At 36.6% G+C, this 20,375-nt stretch overlaps 1 protein-coding gene across 13 annotated transcripts in view; it reads left to right on the forward strand.

Moving 5' to 3' along the window:
• KMT2C (lysine methyltransferase 2C) overlaps positions 1-20,375 on the forward strand; it is a 235,008-nt gene that overhangs the window by 83,645 nt on the left and 130,988 nt on the right. For all 13 annotated transcript variants that reach the window (XM_072964111.1, XM_072964116.1, XM_072964115.1 and 10 more), the window contains exons 4-6: positions 2,234-2,434; positions 5,750-5,898; positions 6,923-7,032. In XM_072964111.1, coding sequence (XP_072820212.1) covers positions 2,234-2,434; positions 5,750-5,898; positions 6,923-7,032 — 460 coding nt within the window. The remainder of the gene's footprint in view (positions 1-2,233; positions 2,435-5,749; positions 5,899-6,922; positions 7,033-20,375) is intronic.

A 20,375-nucleotide genomic window follows, 5' to 3' on the forward strand; every position in this document is an offset into this window, starting at 1 on the left:
GACTGCGCACCATGGCCTGAGTGGTGGGCACGAGCACTGGGAGGCACACAGAGAGAAGCGTGTGAGTGGCTTAGAGTTCCCCGGTGTCTGCGGTCCCAGATGTTCTGTTCTCTCACACTGTCCCACATTTGGCCTTTAGCAATTTGTTAAAAGTTTCACCGAATTCCTAACCCGCTTGTTTGACATCCAGTGGCCTCTTCAGATTAAGCAAGGACTTGTGTCTCCTCTTTTTTTTTATTTTCAAAGAGGTTTTCATACAGTTGCAGGTGAATTGGTTGCTCGGAGACTTTCACAATCATAAGTTCAAGAAAAGTGAATTTGTAGATCATCTGGTGAATTTTTGTTGTGTGAATGGGAGCAAAGCTCTTTGCAACTCTCTACATCCAAAGCAAAAGCCAGGAACTTCTCTTGCACCACTCTTTAAAGTTAACAATAAATTAAGTCTGGGATATTTGGCAGTCTTTATTTCCTACATCTCTTGCAGCATTTCCTAATTCTTTAATAATTTGAATATTTCTCAAAAAATAATTTCATTTGGGGTCTGTTGGGTGGTGAAATTTCTGAGGTGTCAAAGAAATCTGGGAATAATTTTATTATAGCTTCCCATTTGATTGATGGTTTTGGATATAAAATTGAATGTTAAGATAGTCAGTACTTGTATTGCTGCATTTCCTAACCAGTGCTGTTGATAAGGCTGATGTCAGTCTGATTCTTGTGCCTCATCGGTAATGATTCTAGGGAAAGAAACTAGAAAGGGGGTATGCTGATACAAATTTAATAGCTTAGGGAAAATTATAAATAAGAAAAATTAAAAATTAGTAAGATACTGGCAAAGAATACTGGTGGATAGTATGCTTCAGGCAAGATGAAAAACATGTTTTCCTATTTGACTTTATTTTTCTGAAAGTAGACTGCATTTAATTGCATCTGTGTATATGAATCTCTTAATATCAAAGGGCAACACAGTTTATCATGAAATTGAAATAAGTAATATTGGGAAAACCTAGATAATTTTTATAAACAAAAGGTAATTAGTTGAGAGAGGTCCATTATTAAGTTAAAAAACACTACCTGAACAGATTATAGATTTTTTTCCCTATCATCTGTTAGTGCAAGACATTATGAATGTTCATGGGGCAAATACTAATCAGGTACTGGTAGGAACTTGAATGCTTAAGAAGAAAGATTTGAGTCCAGCAGCCATGAATGTGCTGTGAAGAGAAAATATGTCTAAGAGGAGCAATCCTTTCAATTCTGTCTTTTCTAAGATCTCTTACTAAGCATGTGTTCTATCTGTAAGTTAATATTGTTTTTTGCCCTTTAACTTTTTAAGTGGTTTCTTTTTTTAAAAAGTTAATAGATTTTATTGTTCATAACAATTTCAGGTTTACAGAAAAATAAAGCAGATGGTACAGAGAGTTCCCAGTACCAACCACTCCCTGCCTCAGTTTCCCCTATATTAGCATCTTGCTTTAGTGTGGTATATATGTTACAACTGATTAACCAGTATTGATACATTATTATTAACTGAAGTCCATAGTTTTACAGTAGGGCTCATTCTTTGTGTTGCATGTAGTTCTGAGTTCTGATAAATGTGTAATGTCATGTATCTGCGACTAATTACAATGTATCATGTGAAAGTTTCATGCCCTAAAACCCTCTTGTGTTCTGCGTATTCTTTCCTTTGCCACTCTTAAACCTTTTCAGTTCCTTCTCCCCTCCCCCATCACTGCTTAACCCACTAACCTCTTTGTTTTTTATAGCTCTTCATGTGTATGGGTGTGTGTGTGTGTGTGTGTCTGTCTGTATAAAGAACATTCCATTAACTAGTTAAATAAAACTTGGCCACCACTTGTTTTACAGAACTGGGATATAATTGAGTGGCTGTTAAACCCTATCTTCTTCTCCAACCTTAGCTTTATTTTCTTTATTCTTTTTTAATACTCCCAATTTTTTGGAATCAGGTTTAAAACAAAATTGTTTTTCTAAGTACAAACTATAGTTTGTTGATTTGGTACGTTTACTACTTTAAAAAAAATCATGCTGTAGAAAAGTAGAATTGCAAATGTATAATTAATATTGAATTTAAATGTTCTTATTGTATAGATTTATTTAAACACTTAGCTTGCACTAAAGGTGTAATGTTTAATTTTAAAGCACAAGTATCTGTAGTCTGTCACTTGAAACATTTAAGTAAAACTACTCTGTCTTCCTTACTTTTTATTTCTACCAGTGAACAGCTCTGCGCTTTTTGTTACTGTGGTGAAAAAAGCTCCTTAGGACAAGGAGACTTAAAACAGTTTAGAGTAACGCCTGGATTCATTTTGCCGTGGAAAAACCAGACTTCTAACAAGAAGGATGTTGATGACAACAGCAATGGAACTTGTGAGAAAACACAAAACTCAGCACCACGAAAACAAAGAGGACAGAGAAAGTAAGCAGTTTTGAATTTAAATGGTTAGGATGCAGTAAAACTATATGTAGTTTATTTTCATTGCAGTGTTGATGAATTTACAAATAGGGTTGTCACTGAACAGTTTCTAGTTTCTTATGTTCCCAGCGTCATGGGGGTGCTTTATGACTCACCATTATCCCAACAAACACTCATTTTCTCAAAATTTCTTTCTTACTTAAAAAAAAAGTTTATCTTAGTTATATAGTAACAAAAAAGAAGAAACCTTTAAAAAACATAACATAAGCCTAGAGGGAATTCATGGAATGTATCTATCAATGAAATGAAAATTTAAAAAATTATAATGAGATCTTTCTTTCCTTTCTGTAAATAAGTTTTGGTTTGTAAGAATATAGCATAACAGTATGGCAAAACCAATAGTCACATCCTTTATGTGCCATTTATTCTTTTTTTTTTTTAAATTGTTCAGAGAATCTTGAGCTATCTTGTTAATTCTTACCATGATTGAGCATTAACTTTCTTTCATTCTAAGTGTGCGATGCTGAGAATATGCCTTCTAAATTAAAGATGCTCTTTTTTTTAAATGAATAAGAATTTACATATGTTGTACACTCAAAACTAATAAAATATTATAAATATTTAATTTAAAAAAGAATTTACTAATATATTTATATGAACATATATGCCTTCCTGTATTCAAGACATTATAATTGTCTTGAATACAACTATAATTCCCTAATATGTTTGCTTTTGGAGTTAATATTTATTTTATATGTTGCAGTTTTCTTTGAAGACCATCTTAATATGTCGACTTGGCTCTGGTAGTTGAAGGAGTAGAAGTTTCTGTGGTTGATGAGAAAGTGTAAAAATTAATTTAGCTTGGAAAGCCAACCAGCTCTGCCCCCTGAGGGTGATGATGTAATCATCCAAGTGCTTATCTGGCTTTTATCCAAAATTAAGTACTAAGGCATTGTTGTGTTGTACTTATTTGATTGGCTCCTCCTTTTTGGACTGCTGCCAATGCCTTGAAGACCTGAAGTAGGAAATGAAACAATAACAAAAAAGAATCTTTTAAAAGAATTTAAGGTGGAACAGCTTAAGGAAGCTTAGAAGTACTGTATTTAGAGTTTTGATGTTTAAAGGCGATAGCTAGCTTTACCTTTTTGATCAATTCAGTGCTCACATTCTAATAAAATATATCATCAGAAATCCAGCAGACTTAATAGTGTCCATCAGTAATTAGCAAATTTAATGGACTGGACCAGGTTATGTCTTATGTCTCATATTCTGCCTTGAATAATGGCAATTAATAAACACCTGTTCTGGGAAATAGAGTTGGGCTTCATTTACTTATTTTATAAGCTAAGTTAATTTTTAGTGAGAAGTTTTGTGAGCTAAGATTATTATATAAAAATACCCTTGGTTTAATGAAAGCCTTTTTAATATACGCTTTAAGTGTTTAACAAGTTATTAGGTGATGATAGCAAGGGAGTCAGTGGACCTTAGGAAGTAAGCATGTTTTTGAAATTTGAAAATCATTTAGGGATGGACAGCTAATTTAGCTTCGTAATGATTTAAAATATTTACAGAATATGTTACTAATGAATTAGAAGCCAGATAAACCACTGTTTTTTTGTTTGTTTTTGTTTTGTTTTTTTAATTTGAAAAAGAGGTTTCTAAAATAGTTTTCCCCTCTTGGTGCACTAAATATAAGAATATATAATCAAGGATTCTTTTCTTCTTTCCTTTGTTTTAGACTTAAAATTTGGGGGTATCATGTGTTTCAGCTGCCTTCTCTTAATGTTCCCTCCTAAGCTGGGCTCCTCTCATCCTTAGGGTTGACATCAGAATCTCACTGATGTGTTGTATACGTAGAAACTGGTCGCAAAACCTGAAGGTGACAGTTGACTATAACCTGCTGGTTAGGAACTGGTTAGTAATAGACTGATTGGTCCTTCCACTGTTTTTTTTTTCACCTGTCCCTTCATCAAATGCCAGTGCAAAGAAAATACGTTAAAACAATACCTTCATCTTTGTAGGTGAACTGTTAGTTCTTTTTTCCTCCCTGTAAGCTAACAGTGGTTAGTAATGAAGATATATTTGTAGGAATGGAGATTCCATTTCTAGGAAAGTTTATTCTCAGTTCACTGTGGGCATTTATAAAAATGAGAATTTGAAGTTAGCATAGCATGCTACACTTAAAGACAGTGAGTCTGTGCATTTCTAATGCTGAACATAAAAGTTCTGGTTATTTTTATATGGTTTGATATTTAAATGTACTTACTGAAATATGTTAATACTTTTTTTCTTTCAATGATTCCAGGTATAAAAAAGTTTAGTACCCTGGTCATTGTGCTGATTTTCTCTTAATAGGAATCATGATAAATATCCAGCATACAGAAGTGCAGTGAGTTATGATCTATATTCAATAGTGATTTAATCCAGAATTATGATCAGGTTAAATACTGTGATATCAGGAGAGGATTAAAGTTTTAGTGCCAGTCATCTGATTTCCCGTGTTGAATGTTAGACACAATAGTAGTCATTGTTTGCTTAATGATCTCAATTAATCTGAAGTTTAGGGCTTTGAAAATCTGAAATCCTCCATATGTTGTATACCTCATTTTTATAATGTAGTTTTTGCTGTTACACTACTTTCCTTATTCCCCAGTCACTAGTAGCTATTTTGTTTTTACTTTTTTCTTCTGATTTGTGAGGTAAGGTCTTAGCGGAGAGTTTGCAGCATTATGCCACAGACTAGCTGTCGAGATTTGTCGAGGGGACCGTAAGAAAGCTCCAGCTGCCACGTTCTGCTCCCACTACCTCCCTCTTCACACTTGGTAGTGGGCTTTCATTTCCCTTGGGAAATGACCTTTCTTTACATAAAATTAACTTGCAGCTTCATTGTAGTAGTCCTCATTTATGATAAAGCAAATTAAAATTTCTGATTTTGATCAAGCCGTGTTTTTTAAGCATTTAAGTAAGGCTAAAGGGAACATTCATTTTATGGGGTAAAGTACAGTTCCTGACTAGATTATTAGAGTGTCAGTTAAAAAAAATACATAGAATGGGAAAGTAAATCTGCAACTGTAATTTATAACACGTCCCTATGGATTTGGAGACCTTTTTTTAGTTGTTGCTTACATGATATAATATAGCTACCCAGTTTTATATTTATACCATGAATAATAACATTTTCTAAAAATTATTTTATGACAGTTTATGCCTAATAAATTAAAACTGATGTGGCAATACATTATCTAAGTTGTTATGAAACGAAATAATTTTCTACTTGTTATCATTTTCACATCTGTTTTATTTTATTTTGTTTTCCAGGGAACGCTCTCCTCAGCAGAATATAGTATCTTGTGTAAGTGTAAGCACGCAGACTGCTTCAGACGATCAGGCTGGTAAATTATGGGATGAACTCAGTCTGGTTGGCCTTCCAGATGCCATTGATGTCCAAGCCTTATTTGATCCTACAGGTATGAGCCGGTCTTCAGTAATAACTACTTCTTGATTCTGTAAGCATTTTAATTTTAGTGAATTATCAACTTAATAGTAAATATCTTCATGTAGAAATAATTATGATCACATTGTTAAAACTATTATTGTTAAGTATGCCTGCTTAGGTCGACTAAATTGTCTAATTATGTTTACCTAATTTATTTAGCATCTGCACAGGGCTGTCACTGGGCTGGATGCTTTTATAAATATTTGCATTTACTCTTGTGTAGACAAGCAGTGCCATGGAGATGACACAATTGGGGAAAGAGGAATTAAAGAGCTCTGTGAAAACTTGGGGAACACGGCAGTCTGGGTCTGTTTAAAGTAGGGGTGAAGGACTATGGATCTTAGCCAGGGAGTCCTGTGAATACAGCATAGCAGCCCATCCTCAGGGTTTGGTGCTCTTGGGGTTCTGACTAAATTTCATCCTGCATTTAAACCGCAGATAGTTGTTCAGGTGCTGTGTGATAGAGAATTTAAAGACTGAGATGTGGTTGATGACTGACATGGGTTCTTGGTGTGGGATGGAGGGATACAGAGGTGAGTAGGTAGCTTATTTGCCATATATCCTCTTTGTCATAACAAAGTATTAAAAAGTGTCCTGTGTATTTTATTGAAAGATACCAAATAAAATAGAGTACTGTTTAGATAAAATGACTAGAAACTCATTTTGTTGTTGTTGGAGAAATAACCACTAATCCAATGATTCTCAGACTACTGTATGCATCAGAATCACTTGGAGGGCTTGTTGACACATAGATTTCTGGGCACCCCTGTAAGAGTTTTTGATTCAGTAGGTCTCGGTTGGGATATAAAATTTACGTCTATAACAAGTTCCCAGGTGATACATTTTGAGAAAGGCCACTTTAGTGGTATCACAAATACAGGATGCCGTTGTGTGTTCACACATTAGAGTTGATTTTGGGGTTTTACATCTTTACTTATTAGCATTTATATGTTTAATGTTTATTCACTTGCTTCTTTTCACTTTGACCATTTTAGGCACTTGTTGGGCTCATCACCGTTGTGTGGAGTGGTCACTGGGGGTGTGCCAGATGGAAGAACCGTTACTGGTGAACGTGGACAGAGCTGTTGTCTCAGGGAGCACAGAAGTAAGTAGAAGAAATACATATTTAAACCACAGCTTTATAACTTTTACTGTGTCAGCATAAAGATTCACTTGCAAGAATTATTTATTAAATGATTAATATAAAAACTCTCAAAGTAGGAAATTGTTAATTTATATCCTTGAGTAGTTTCTTCATACCACTAAAGTATAGTGTGTTAAGTTGTACAATAAATGTAGATCTTTAAAATAAATATCTTACATTTAAATAAAAAATTAAAATTTTTAGAAATGGGAATTACTAACTATGCTTACATATCCATTTGGTTGCTCTTTGCTCTTTGGGTTTAAAATAAGAGATGAAATTTGACATGACACTGTAAAATGACTATAACTCAATTAAAAAAAAAAGTTTAAAAAAAAAAGATGAAATTTAACAGGTCTTTAGTCCACAATGTGGGCTAGCTCTGTTTGCTGTTTTGAAAATTGATTAAAATATTTCTTTTCAGTCAAGTTGGCAGTTTAGCTTGTCTCTCTGGCACTATCCCAAAGTAATACACAATCTGCCATCTTCCAAAGCTTTCACTCTGATTTTCATGTAATTTTGAATTGAGAAATAAATGCAGTGTTTACCTTCCATCTATAAAGGCAACAAACCCTATGAAGTGAAATTGCTTTGCTGCCTACAGATTCCCTTTTGTTTTTGAGAAGTATATTTGGGAGAAGCGAAATAGCCCTTCTTAAAGGAATATTAAAAATGGAGTTTTTGACCATAAATATCATATGGGCTTTAATAGATGAAATATGTGTAAGACTTGCAGAAGTGTATTGAGACAAGGACGTAGACTTAAGTAATTATTTAATTATAACATTCACTTTGCTCAGATGATGAAAATGACCCAATTTTCACCTCAAGATTAGTCAACAAGTTAGTGTGTTAGTTTTGGAAATGTGACATTACATTTAAATGCTTGTGTTACCGAATTTTGAATAATAATAATGAATAAGAATAAATTCCACAGTCTGAACATACTTAGATGGCCAGATGACGACTGTGACAGATCAGTGAGACTGTGACTTTAGAAGTAGTTTTGGAATATTTGGGGGCGAGGGTTGGGGTGGGGTTTAGGTTATTTATTTATTTATTTTTAGGAGAGGAATTGGGGATTGAACCCAGGGCTTTGTGCATGCTAAACATGCGCTCTACCACTTGAGCTATACCCTCCCCTAGTTTTGGAAAATTTTGTGACAATTAGAAGTATTACGGGAAAGGCAGTGAACAAAGACCAAGGTGAGCTTTGTGGTGTTGGCCTGTAGCAGCACAGGTTTGATACGGCTGTGGGGAAGTAGCCGCTCTTACACCTTGGTGGGAATGCAAATTGGTGTAGATCTTCTGGAGGGAAATTTGGCAATGCCTAACAAACTACATATGCACTTACCTTTTGATCTTTCTGGGAATCTATCCTATAAATATGCCTCCAATAATATAAAAACTTGTTCTGTTAAAAGTAATTGCAGCATTGTTTAATTTGCAAAATATTGGAAACAATCTAAATGGCCACACCTAATAGAATGGTTGAATAATCTGTGATATGGCTTATACAGTGAAATAATGTACAGCTGTAAAAATTCTGTGAGGAATATATCTGTGCTTATGAAGTGGTTTTCAGTATATTCTTAAGTGAAAAAAAAAGTGCAGAAGACCATTTATGGTGTGCAGCCCTTTATGTAAGAGAGAATGAGATGTAAGAAAATACACATACATATGCTCATTTGCGGAAAAGAAATCCAGGAGGGATCAACCAGAGAGATGGGTTACCTATGCAAAGTGTGTGGGAGGGAGGTGGGAAGAAGACGGGAATGGGACTGGTGTAGCCACGGGGCTCCATGACCTTCACCAGCCACCAGTGCTTCTGAGGCTTCACTCACTGAAACCTTCCCCTCCCTTGCTTCCTTCCATGGCACTAACCTCCTGGGGCTTCCTCAGACACATCCACCTCTGGGCCTTTGCAGTTCTTCTTTCCTCTCTGTTGAACATTCTTCTTAGGTACATGCATGTCTTCCCCCCTCGTTTGCTTTAGGCATTTATTCTTGAGTTACCTTACCCATGAGGGATTTCCTGGGCCCCCTACTGAAAATCTCAAGTGCCTCCTCCTCCCATCAAACCTCTGATTGATTGTTTTCCCCTTTACACTTTTCAGCATCACACATAGTGTGTATTTACTTAATAATCTTACCTGTCTCGCCTCACTAGATAATAGTACCATTCTGAGAAGGATCTTTTTATGTTCTGGTCATTCCTTAATAAATTTTTGTAGCTTAAATGAATCGTACTAAAGACCATTCACCGACTCATCCATAGTTACAAAAAAGAAGTTACATGTAAGTGCCAGAGTGTTAAAGGGCGTCAACAATGTGGTTAATTCTATACAAGTTTATAAATGTATAATTGTCAAAAAAAAAAACCCTCTAAAACAATTCTACATAACTGATGGGGATTGGGATGGTGTGATCTTTCTGGGAATCTATCCCAGATTTTTGTTATCTTAAAAGATTCCCTAGGGGCAAAGTATGTAAAACTACTGTTGAACTTAGAATAGGGTTTTATTTTACTGAAAGATAGATGTTAAAAATTTGTCTACCTTTATTAGGATGACATGTGGCTGAATATATTATGTTACCTACTTCTCTTTTAAAAGGAAATAAACGTTTCATCTTCCTCTTCAAAAAGGTGATTGTTTCAACAGTGAAATGCAATGACTTTTCATAGAAACATGTGCTGGGGGTTGGGCATTTTGAAAACAGATGTTTGGAACTATTTCTAATGATATTTTATTGCCAGCAACAATGAAAGTTTGTAACAAACAAACAACAAAAATATTTTCACATTTGTTTCCCCCAAAAAAGTCTTGGACACAGAATTTCTTGATCTGTTTAAAATATTCTGAAGAGTTTATGTATGTATTAAGGCCATTTGTTAAAATAAAAATTAATACCTTCTGGTTATGAAAGATGAAAATCTGCTTGCTAAATTTTGATTGGGATTGAAAAAAGTACTTCTGTTTGGATCTCCCTGTTTTTGTGAGAATCATATTTTTTTAAACCTATGACATTGAAATAAACTGAAGTTATTGTCAAACCTGTCAATCTAAGAAGATGCAAAAGAACAAGATACAAACAAATCACAGATGGGGGGACGCTGCAGTAGTCTCTAAACTTGATTGTTACATCTTTAAATAAGATATTTGAGTGTGTGTTCTTATTTATACATTCTCATTGGGGGATTTGTATCTCTCCCTTCTGTCACTTTTGTAAACGTATAAATTTATGTTATTTTTGTGAGTATTTAATTACGTTTGGTCCCCCCACTGGGCCAGTAGGCATCATGAAGGCCTGGATGATATTTGTGTTGGTTTGTCACTTTATCTGTAGTGCCTAGCAGAGTACCTGGAACACAAGAGAGTCATAGGAAAATGTGTGCATGAACGGAATTTGCCAGTGAAGGGCAATTCTGAGCACACTGACTTGGATGGAGAGGAGTGTGCTACTGGCACCTAGTGGCCACTGCCGAACATCCTACAGTGCCCAGAGCAGTAGCCGGCTCAAAACGTCCGTAGTGCTGAGGTTGGCAAATCCTCGTATAATTAGTAACATTATTCCTATTTTAAAACTAGTACATTTCATATAATTTCCTCAGTTGTTAAGTGGCATTCATTACCAAGCAGTTCAGTTTTTTTGAAATTTCCCTCAGTTTGTTTTTCAGTTTTTCTGGGGGGAACTTCATCTTTTGCTAGATGGAAGAATATGCTAAGCTGTGAACCTGTGTTTCAGGGATTTTAATTTCCTCTTTGGAGCCCTAGAGGTGCTGCCAACATCTTGGAAATCTGGGTAATTTGAATATTACCAAGGGAATACTTTAATCCTGAATTCTGCAGAAACTTGATCATTTATTTACCTCAAGCTCCTCTTTCCTGCACTTCATTCCTTGCTCCCACTGACGAAATAACCCCTAAGCCCCTCCCCCAATTTCTGTTCTTTTATCTAGTTCTGAATTAAATGTTCAGTCATACTGTATACATTAAACATTAAAACATTGCATTTAGCATCTCTCCACTTAGAATTGATGATTTCTCAGTTTTCTCCACCCTCATCTTCTGCCACAACCCCAGCCTAAAATTCCATTGTGTGACTTACTGTGTTATACTGATTTTATGCTAGATGTCTTTGTGTAAAAGCCAACTTATTTTTCTGAGAAGAGTTGTAAGTTTTTTATCTTTGGGGTTTTTATAGACTGAAAAAGAGAACAAAAATAGCTTTTCTGTAATAAAATGGGATTACACATAAGAATGTAGGTAAGGAGTATAATATAAATGTAATTTTTGTTTAAAAATAAGTAACAGTCCGCAGTAAAAGTCTCTCTCCACACCCCTCCTCTAAACAACTGAAAATAGATTAGATCATTTAAAATATGGTCTGCATCTTTATGTAAGACGATTTCCAGTTACCTATTTTATGAATAATGTTGTCTAATACTGTCATTTTTTAGTGCTTTGCAATGTAAACTAAAAAACTGTCAAAGTATATCTATTCTTCACTTTGACCTATAGTTTCTTAAGAGGAAGGAAGTATCCATGTATCTGAATTCTGTATTTGTCTGGGAGTCCACAAGACTGCCTCCACATTGGAGACTAATTAGAAGCTCTCATGGGTCTCAGCATAGAGCCATAATTACAGCTGCGACTGACTGCCTCGGTCCCTCTCTGTCTTCTCTGCATGGGGAGCAGCTCTCCTGCCACAGCCCCTCATCCCCTGGAAATGTACTCTTGTGCCAGGCTCATCTTCACCTCCCCCTTGATCAGGAGAACCTGTCCACTATCTGCAGTGGTGCTGAAACGGCAAGAGACACTGACAGATCAGAGCCCCAGCAGCCCGCAGCTCCACATCCCTGACCGCCTCACTCACATCCTAGCTGCAGCTTCCAGACTAGTGCCATTTCAAGGGAATTACATGGCAGCCAAGTTCGTTGGCGCTGGGGCTGCCACAGTTGGAGTGGCTGGTTCTGGGGCTGGAATGGGGTTGGTGTCTGGTTCTGCCAGGATCCCGTCTCTGAAGCAGCAGCTCTGCTCTGCCATTCTGGGCTTTGCCCTTTCAGAGGCCATGATGCTCTCTTGCCTGATGAGGCGGCCTTTCTCATGCTTCCCGCCGTGTGGACAAGCCGTCTCCACCTCCCAGAATTCTTTCTCCCGTATCTTATCTGCCTTCTATGTTCCTTTTTCGGTGCCTCTCCAGGCAGCCTGGGGAAAGCGATTTGCTCAGGGTTTGACAGAGGGAAGACAAAAAACTCTGTACTAACTTAAAAAAAGACTTAATGCCTTGATGTGGTAAGGATATACCATGGAAAGATCTTACTGGAAAAAGACATTGACAAGATCTGGAAAAATCCACGTGCAGGCTTTCTTAGGTTCTCTTCCTCCCATGACGGGTCACACAGAGCACCCTCTTCCTCCAGAAATGAAAATGCAGCAACATGTGTGTGATGCTTTCACCCTGAGAAGCTCAGGGTCTTTACTGGTCTTTACTGGGAGCTAGTCACTTAGACACCCTCTGCTAAGCCTGTACCAGAAGGAAAGCCACATTGTTTGCAGATAGTCTAGGCACAGTCAACTGCCTCTGTCACGTAGGGAACCATGGGAGCCCTCCTGAAATCCAGTTTCCCAGATGTCAGATATGTAAGCAGGCTGTTCTAAGGTTAGTAGTCCCAGGCATGCTACGTTAAGCCCCTTTTTTGCATGGCAACAAAATTGAATTGGGTCTCAATTTCAGCATACTTCTGTCTATATAACTATGGTAGGTGCTTTGTAGTTTACAACGTTGAATTATTCTCATCATAGGGAGGCTATGATAGATGCTCTAGTGGTTATAAAAAGAACTTTGTAACTTTGATCGGAGGAAAGATACTAATAAGGACACTTTTGACTGTAACAGAAAAAATTTATATTTAACTCTGAAATTTTCTGTTATTAATATATCCACTCCAGCTTTCTTTTGATTAGTGTAACTATGGTATATATTATTTCATCTTTTTAACATATTTGTTGGTTTTATATTTATTGTGTATTTCTTGCAGTTTTTAAAATATAATCTGACAATCTCAGCTTTTTTATTTGGAGTATATAAGCTGTGTACATTTAATGTGATTGATTTAAGTCTTTTTTTTTTTTTTGTCACCCCTGATTTATCTCTATCTTTTGTTTCCTTCTTCCTGCGTATTTTTGGATTGAATGTTTTTTATGATTCCATTCTTTCTCGCTTGTTAGATTATTACCTCTACAGGCATACCTAATTTTATTGTGGCTTGCCTTATTGGGCTTTGTAGATACTCAGTTTTTTAGAAATTGATTGATTGTGGCAACCGTGCATTGAGCAAGTCTATCAGCACCATTTTTCCCAGCAGCATTTGCTGACTTCGTGTCACATTATGGTAATTCTCACAATATTTTAAACTTTTTCATTATTAATATATTTGTTATGGTGATCGGTGATGATCAGTGACCTTCGATGTCACTATTGCAATTGTTTTGGCATGCTGCAGACTATGCCCAGTAAGACAGAAACTTAATCTGTAAATGTTGTGTGTGTTCTGACTGCTCCATCCTCGTCTCTCTTCCTCTCCTTGGGTCTCCCTATTCCCTGAGACACAACAATATTGAAATTAGACCAATTAATAACCCTACAGTGTCTCTAAGTGTTCAAGTGAAAGGAATACTCTCACATCTCTCATTTTAAATAAAAAACTAGAAATGATAGACTGTTGAAGGCTGAGATAGGCTGAAAACTAGGCCTTTTGTGCCAAACTGTTAGCCAAGTTATGAAAGCAAAGGGAAAGTTCTTGAAGGAAATTAAAAGTGCTATTTCGGTGAACACAGAATGATAAGAAAGTGATGTGACTTGTTGCTGATGTGGAGAATGTTTGAGAGTCTGGATAGAAGATCAAACCAGCTGCTGTTCCTGAAGCCAAAGCATCATCCAGAGCAAGACCCGAACTCGCTTCAGTTCTATTAAGGCTGAGAGAGGTGAGGAAGCTGCAGGAAAACAGTTTAAAACTAGCACAGGGTGGTTCACGAGGTTTGAGGAAAGAAGCCGTCTCCATAAAAGTGCAGAGTGAAGCAGCAAGTGCTGATGTAGAAGGTGCAAGTCCTTCAGATGATCTCACTAAGATAATGAATAAAGCTGACCACGCTAAACAACAGATTTTCGGTGTAGACAGAACAGCCTTCTAATGGAAGATGCCACCATCCAGGACTTCCATAGCTAGAGAGGAGAAGTCAGTGCCCAGCTTCAAAGGACAGGCTGATTCTCTTGTTACGGGCTAATGCAATGGGTGAGTCTAAGTTGAAGCCAATGCTCACTCACCATTCTGGGGCACTCAAGAATTATGCTAAATCATACCCTACTTGTGCTCTATAAATGGAACAACAAAGCGTGGATGACAGTGTATCTGTTTACCAACATGGTTTATTGAATATTTTAAGCCCAGTGTTGACACCTACTGCTTAGGAAACAAGATGCCTTTCAAAATACGACGGCCCATTGGCAGTGCACCTGGTCATCCAAGAGCTGTGATGGAGATGGACAATAAGATTGATATTGTTTTCATGCCTGCTGACATACATCTACTCTGTGGCACATGGATCAAGGAGCAGTTTTGACTTTCAAGTCTTATTATTTAAGAAAATGCATTTTGTAAGGTTATGGCTGCCATAGACAGTGATTCCTCTGATGGATCTGGACAAAGACACTTGGAAACCTTCTGGAAGAGGTTCACCATCCTAGTTGCCATTGAGAACATTCATGATTCATGGGAAACGGTCAACATATCAACATTAACAGGAGTTTGGAAGAACTTGATTTCCACCCTCATGGATGACTTTGAAGGATGTCTTCCTCTGGTAGAGGAAGTAACTGCAGATGTGGTGGAAAGAACATGAGAACTAGAATTAGAAGTGGAGCCTGAAATGGTGTTTTGATCTGGTCTTATGATAAAACTTGAACAGATAAGGAGTTGCTTCTTACTGATGAGCAAAGAAAGTGATTTCTTTACATTGAATCTACTGGTGAAGATATTGTGAAGATTGTTCAAATGACAACAAAGAATTTAGAATATTACATAAACTTAGTTGATAAAGCAGAGGCAGGATTTGAGAGGACTGACTCCCATTTTGAAAGAAGCTTCATGGGTAAAATGCTATCAAACCAGCATTGCATGCTAGAGAAATCATCTGTGAAAGAGTCAACTGATATTACAAACTTCATTGTTGTCTTATGTTAAAAAGCTGCCACGGCCACCCCAGCCTTCAGCAACCACCACTGTGATCAGACAGCAGCCAGTAACATTAAGATAAGACCCTCCACCATAAAAAAGATAATGACTTGCTTAAGGCTCAGATGATGGTTGGCATTTTTTAGCCATAAAGTGTTTTTAAGTAAGGTATATATGTTAATGCTGTTGCACACTTAATAGACTACAGTATAGTGTTAGTTAACTATACAGTTATATATACAGCATATATAACTTTTATATACACGGGGGAACCAAAAAAATTGTATACCTTGCTTTCAGACCACCACAAAGTGTTATCTCTGAGATGTGCTTGTAATTCTTGTTTTGTTATTTTATTGGTTGCTTTAAGGTTTATAGTACACACACACACACACACACACACACACAAACACACACACTATCTTCTTTACCCATTTATCTGTCGATGGACACAGGTTGTTTCTATATCTTTCCACTGTACATAATTCTGCAATAAACTTATGGGGGCATGTATCTTTTTGAATTCCTGTTTTCATATTCACAGGTGGAAAAGCTGGATCATACGTTAGTTCTAGTCTTAATTTTTAAAGGAATCTCTAAACTGTTTTCTGTGATAGTTGTACCAATTTACATTCCTGCCAACAGTGTACGAGGGTTCTCTTTGGGCCACATCCTTGCCAACACTTGTATTTCTTGCCTTTCTGATAATAGTCATTTTAACAGACATGAGATGATACCTTATTGTGGCTTTGATTTGCATTTCCCTAAAAACTTAGTGTTATTGACAGTTTTTTATGTGCCTCTTGGCCATCTGTATGTCTTCTCTGGAAAAATGTTTATTCAGTTCCTCTGCCCATTTTTTAATCGAATTGTTTGTTTTGTTGTTGAGTTGTTGACTAATCTTTTCTGCAATTTCTAATCTACTGTTCATCATATTGAATGTAATTTTCATCTCAGGTGTTTTTGTTTTATGAAGTTTGACTTGGGCCTTTTTATATATTCCATGTCTCTATTTAGCTTTTTGAACATAATGAGTACATTTATGAGTTGTTTTAACATCTTTATCTGATAATTTAAACATCTTGGTCAGTTTTGAAGACTGATCATTCTTTGTTTGGATTGTGATTTCCTGCTTCGTTGTGTGCCTGGCAGTCTTTATTTGGATATCAGGCATTGTGAATTTTACCTTGTTGGGTGATGGATTCTTCACAGTAGGAAATGAGAAGTTAGGGTGCTGGGTAGTTCTGTGGCTTCATGATGCCAAGTTGCCAGAATATTACTGTCTTTCCACAGCATGTTGGTCTCTTCTTCAGTCGTGCTTCCCTCATAATCAAAAGATGGTGGGCAGGAGCTCTAACATCATACCCTCATGATAACGTTTAGAGACAGAAAAATTGAAAACCTTTTCTTTATTATTTTAATTAAGGAAAATCCTTTCCATATGGTTTCCTTTAGCCTAGCAGATTTCTCCTAACATCTCACTAGGCAGAATTACCTCCTAGGAGATGCTTTAAAGCAATAACCAATAAAAGTGTTGAGACAACCACCATTTGATTAGTTTGTGATTCTTGTCTGGGGTCAGGGATGGTACCTACCCCTCTACAGCTCATTACTGCTTAGAGGAGGGTGGCTATCTGAACAAAGTTGAGAACCTCAGGAAGGAAGAAAGTGGAATGGATGTTTTGTAAGTTAACTAACAGCGTCCATTACTGAAATATATTTTGACTGAGGGCACCTGTAAATATTTAGAAGTAGGAAATATTTGATGGTGTTTGGAGGATGGGTTAAATTTATCCATTTATTGATGAGCATTTAGATTGCTTCTGTATCTCGGCTTATGTAAATAATGCTGCTGGGAGTACTGGGGTGCATGTAGCTTTCTGAATTAGTGTTTTCATTTTCTTTGTCTACCTTCCCCAGAGAATGGAATAGGTGGATCATATGATAGTTCTATTTTTAGTTTTTTGAGGAGCCTCCATTCTGTTTTCCATAGTGGTTGCACCAATTTACAGTCCCACCAACTGTGTACTAGAGTTTTCTTTTTTCTCTGCATCCTTGAAAATGTTTGTTATTTGTAGACTTTTTGGTGATAGACATTTTGACAGGTGTGAGGTGATATCTCCTTGTGGTTTTAATTTGCATTTCTCTGATGAATAGTAATGTTGAACATTTTTTCATGTGCCTATTGGCTATCTGTATGTCTTTGGAAAAAATGTTTACTCAGGTCTTTTGTCCATTTTTAAGTTGGGGTCTTTGTTTTGTTTTGTTTAATTTTTTATATTTTCTATGCATTGTTTATATGAATTTCGGATTTTAACTCCTTATCTGTCATCTCATTTGCAAATATTTTCTCCCATTCAGTATGTTGTCTTTTCATTTTATTGATGATTTCCTATGCTGTACAAGAGCTTTTAAGTTTCATTAGTTCCTGTGTGTTTATTTTTGTTTTTATTTCTTTTGCCTTAGAAAACATAACCAAAAAAATACTGCTACAATTTGTCAGTTCATTCTGCCTGTGTTCTCTTCTAGAAGTTTTATTGTTTCAAGCCTTACATTTAGGTCTTTAATTCATTTTGAGTTTATTTTTATATATGGTGTTAGGGAATATTCTAATTTCAGTCTTTTACATGCCACTGTCCAGCACCACTTGTGGAAGAGACTGTCTTTTTTCCATTGTACATTCTTGCCTCCTTTGTCATAGATTAATGGACCATAATTGTGTGGAGTCTCTATTCTGTTCCATTGATCTGTGTGTCTGTTTTTGTGCCAGTACCACAGTTTTTTTAGGTTTGTAGTATAGTCTGAAGTCAAGGAGTATGATGGGCATAGTATCATTTTGAACAGAGTTTGGGATCATGTGGATTCTGGAAGAATGTCACATACGAGAATGAATGGTGAATAAGTGGGGTGGGAAACGAAAATGGAAAATGTCCTTAACTTTGCACACTAGGCTTAGGAGTTTCATTATGGAAATTTCTTGAAAGGAAGAGCAGCATTAACAGATCTGAACACCCTCCCCTCCCCTAGCCTTTTGTAGTTAAGTTGGAAGAGGTTTACTTGAAGATAAAAATACTTAGAATTACTGAGAATTAATTACTTACAATTAAAAGTTAATAAATGTAAGTGTCTGAATTTAGGTTTTACGTGTGAATTCTAAGGATAGAACGCCATAGGGGCAGAGTAAGTTGTGTTTTATTCTTTATGAATTAGAAGGAGGGGTTGTAGATGTTTCCTTAGTACAGGGGAAAATTAGGAGTTTTGTTTTGGCTATACTGAGCCTTAAATCCCGTGAAACATCTTTGGAACTAAACGTCAGGGCTGTAGGAAAGAAGATGGACAATTGACCCTTTTGTCAGTTTTCAGAGGAAGATGGCCAGTGACGAGATGGACATGACATAGAACACAAGTTGTAGGAAGTGTTACCAGGAGTTCCTGAGTCTGGATGTGTAGATTTAAGGAGATATGGCCAGTGATTTCATGTGTGTTTCTGTATTATAAGGTTTCTGAAAAATATTTTCTTTCTTTCTTTCTTTTTTTTTTCCCGCAAAATATTTTCTAAACAAAGCGGAATTACTGTATTGAATGGGAGAGAATCAGGAACCTAGACTTCTTTTTCTGTGTCTGATGTTGTTAGCTCATGTCACGTGACAGCCCCACCAAGCAGTGCTACCTGCCCATACCTAGTTTCTGCATTTTGCACTGGAAGAACTTAGATGATCTCCCCAGTCTAAAATGCAAGTCTGTAAGGAAGACTCCAGGATCAGTTATGGAGTTTTTCCTTAAAATACCACATGCAAAGTCTGTATATAGCAGGATAATCCAGGTTTTGACCACAGAACGCTGTTAGTTATACCTACACCTAAAAATTAATGTGTTTGTTTTCTTTCACCTTGCCAACTTGATTCTTAATCTTAAAATTTATCTAGGAATTATGCTGAGTGTAAGCTAAGAGGAAAAAGTGACCTCATTGTCTACCCTTTAGAAAGTTGTGAATTTTGAATAATGCTAATGTATTTGTTTTTAATTAAAACCCTTTCAGCAGTTTCTGATGCTTCCCTGGAAATACATTTCAGAAGTTCATTTCTGTAGTTTTGTCTTAACATCCATGTGTTTTTCACTGTTGTATTGTGTGATACAGGAGTCCCGTTTTGTTTTCTCATATATGCGTCACTTATTGAAAAGTCTTTCCTTTCCCCCCTCATTTGTAAGGTGACCTCTGTGACTTAGCAGGTGTTCAGTAAATGCCTGGATTGTTTCTAAGCTGTTTATTTTAGTTTCTTTGTATATTTATATATTCTGGTGACAGTGTCGGCGTCATGGTTGCTATAGCTTTATAATAAGCCTTGATATTTGGTAGGGCATGTATTACTTTCATCTGCACCGATAGCAGAGGAACTTATTGTAGATCAGCAATGCCACTGAGAACAGCTAGAAAAGCTGGATTTAAGGAACCGTGTAAAGGCGTCAGAGAACTGGTAGAGAGGTGAGGACTGGAGGGAGTGAGAGCCCAGAGGGAAATCTTACGTCAAGAGGTCAGCCTGACGGAAACTTTTCTTTTTCCTTTGAGGCATTTGTCCAGTTCATAAAAGACCAGCTGAGAGTCTAGAAAACTGAGAGGAGTTTCTGGCAGTCTGTAGAGCTGGGAATACAAAAATAGGCTTTAGGGGCCATTTGGGACCCCTAAAGGCTACATTGTAGGTTAGCAAATTATGCCCTGATGGTCAAATCTAGTCTACCACACTTGTTTATGTGATCCAGAAGCCAAGGTAGGTTTTATGTTTTAGATGGTTAAAAAAATTAAAAGAATGTATTTTATAACATGAAATCATATGAGAGTCATATGGAATTTAAATTTCAGTGTCCATAAATAAGTTTTTTTGAAACAGAGTCCCACTGTTCATTTGCACAGTATCTGTTGCCCTCTGGTGACAGCTGAATTGTTGCTGCAGAGGCCACATATGGCTTGCGTTGTTGTGGGTGTGCCACAAATCCCAGTGACACAATTACAGCTCATCACTTTTTGATTGTCACGTGTATTGTCTTGCCATCTTACTAATTTTTTTTTAATT

This window comes from Vicugna pacos, chromosome 7, assembly GCF_048564905.1.
Source record: "Vicugna pacos chromosome 7, VicPac4, whole genome shotgun sequence".
NCBI lineage: Eukaryota > Metazoa > Chordata > Mammalia > Artiodactyla > Camelidae > Vicugna > Vicugna pacos.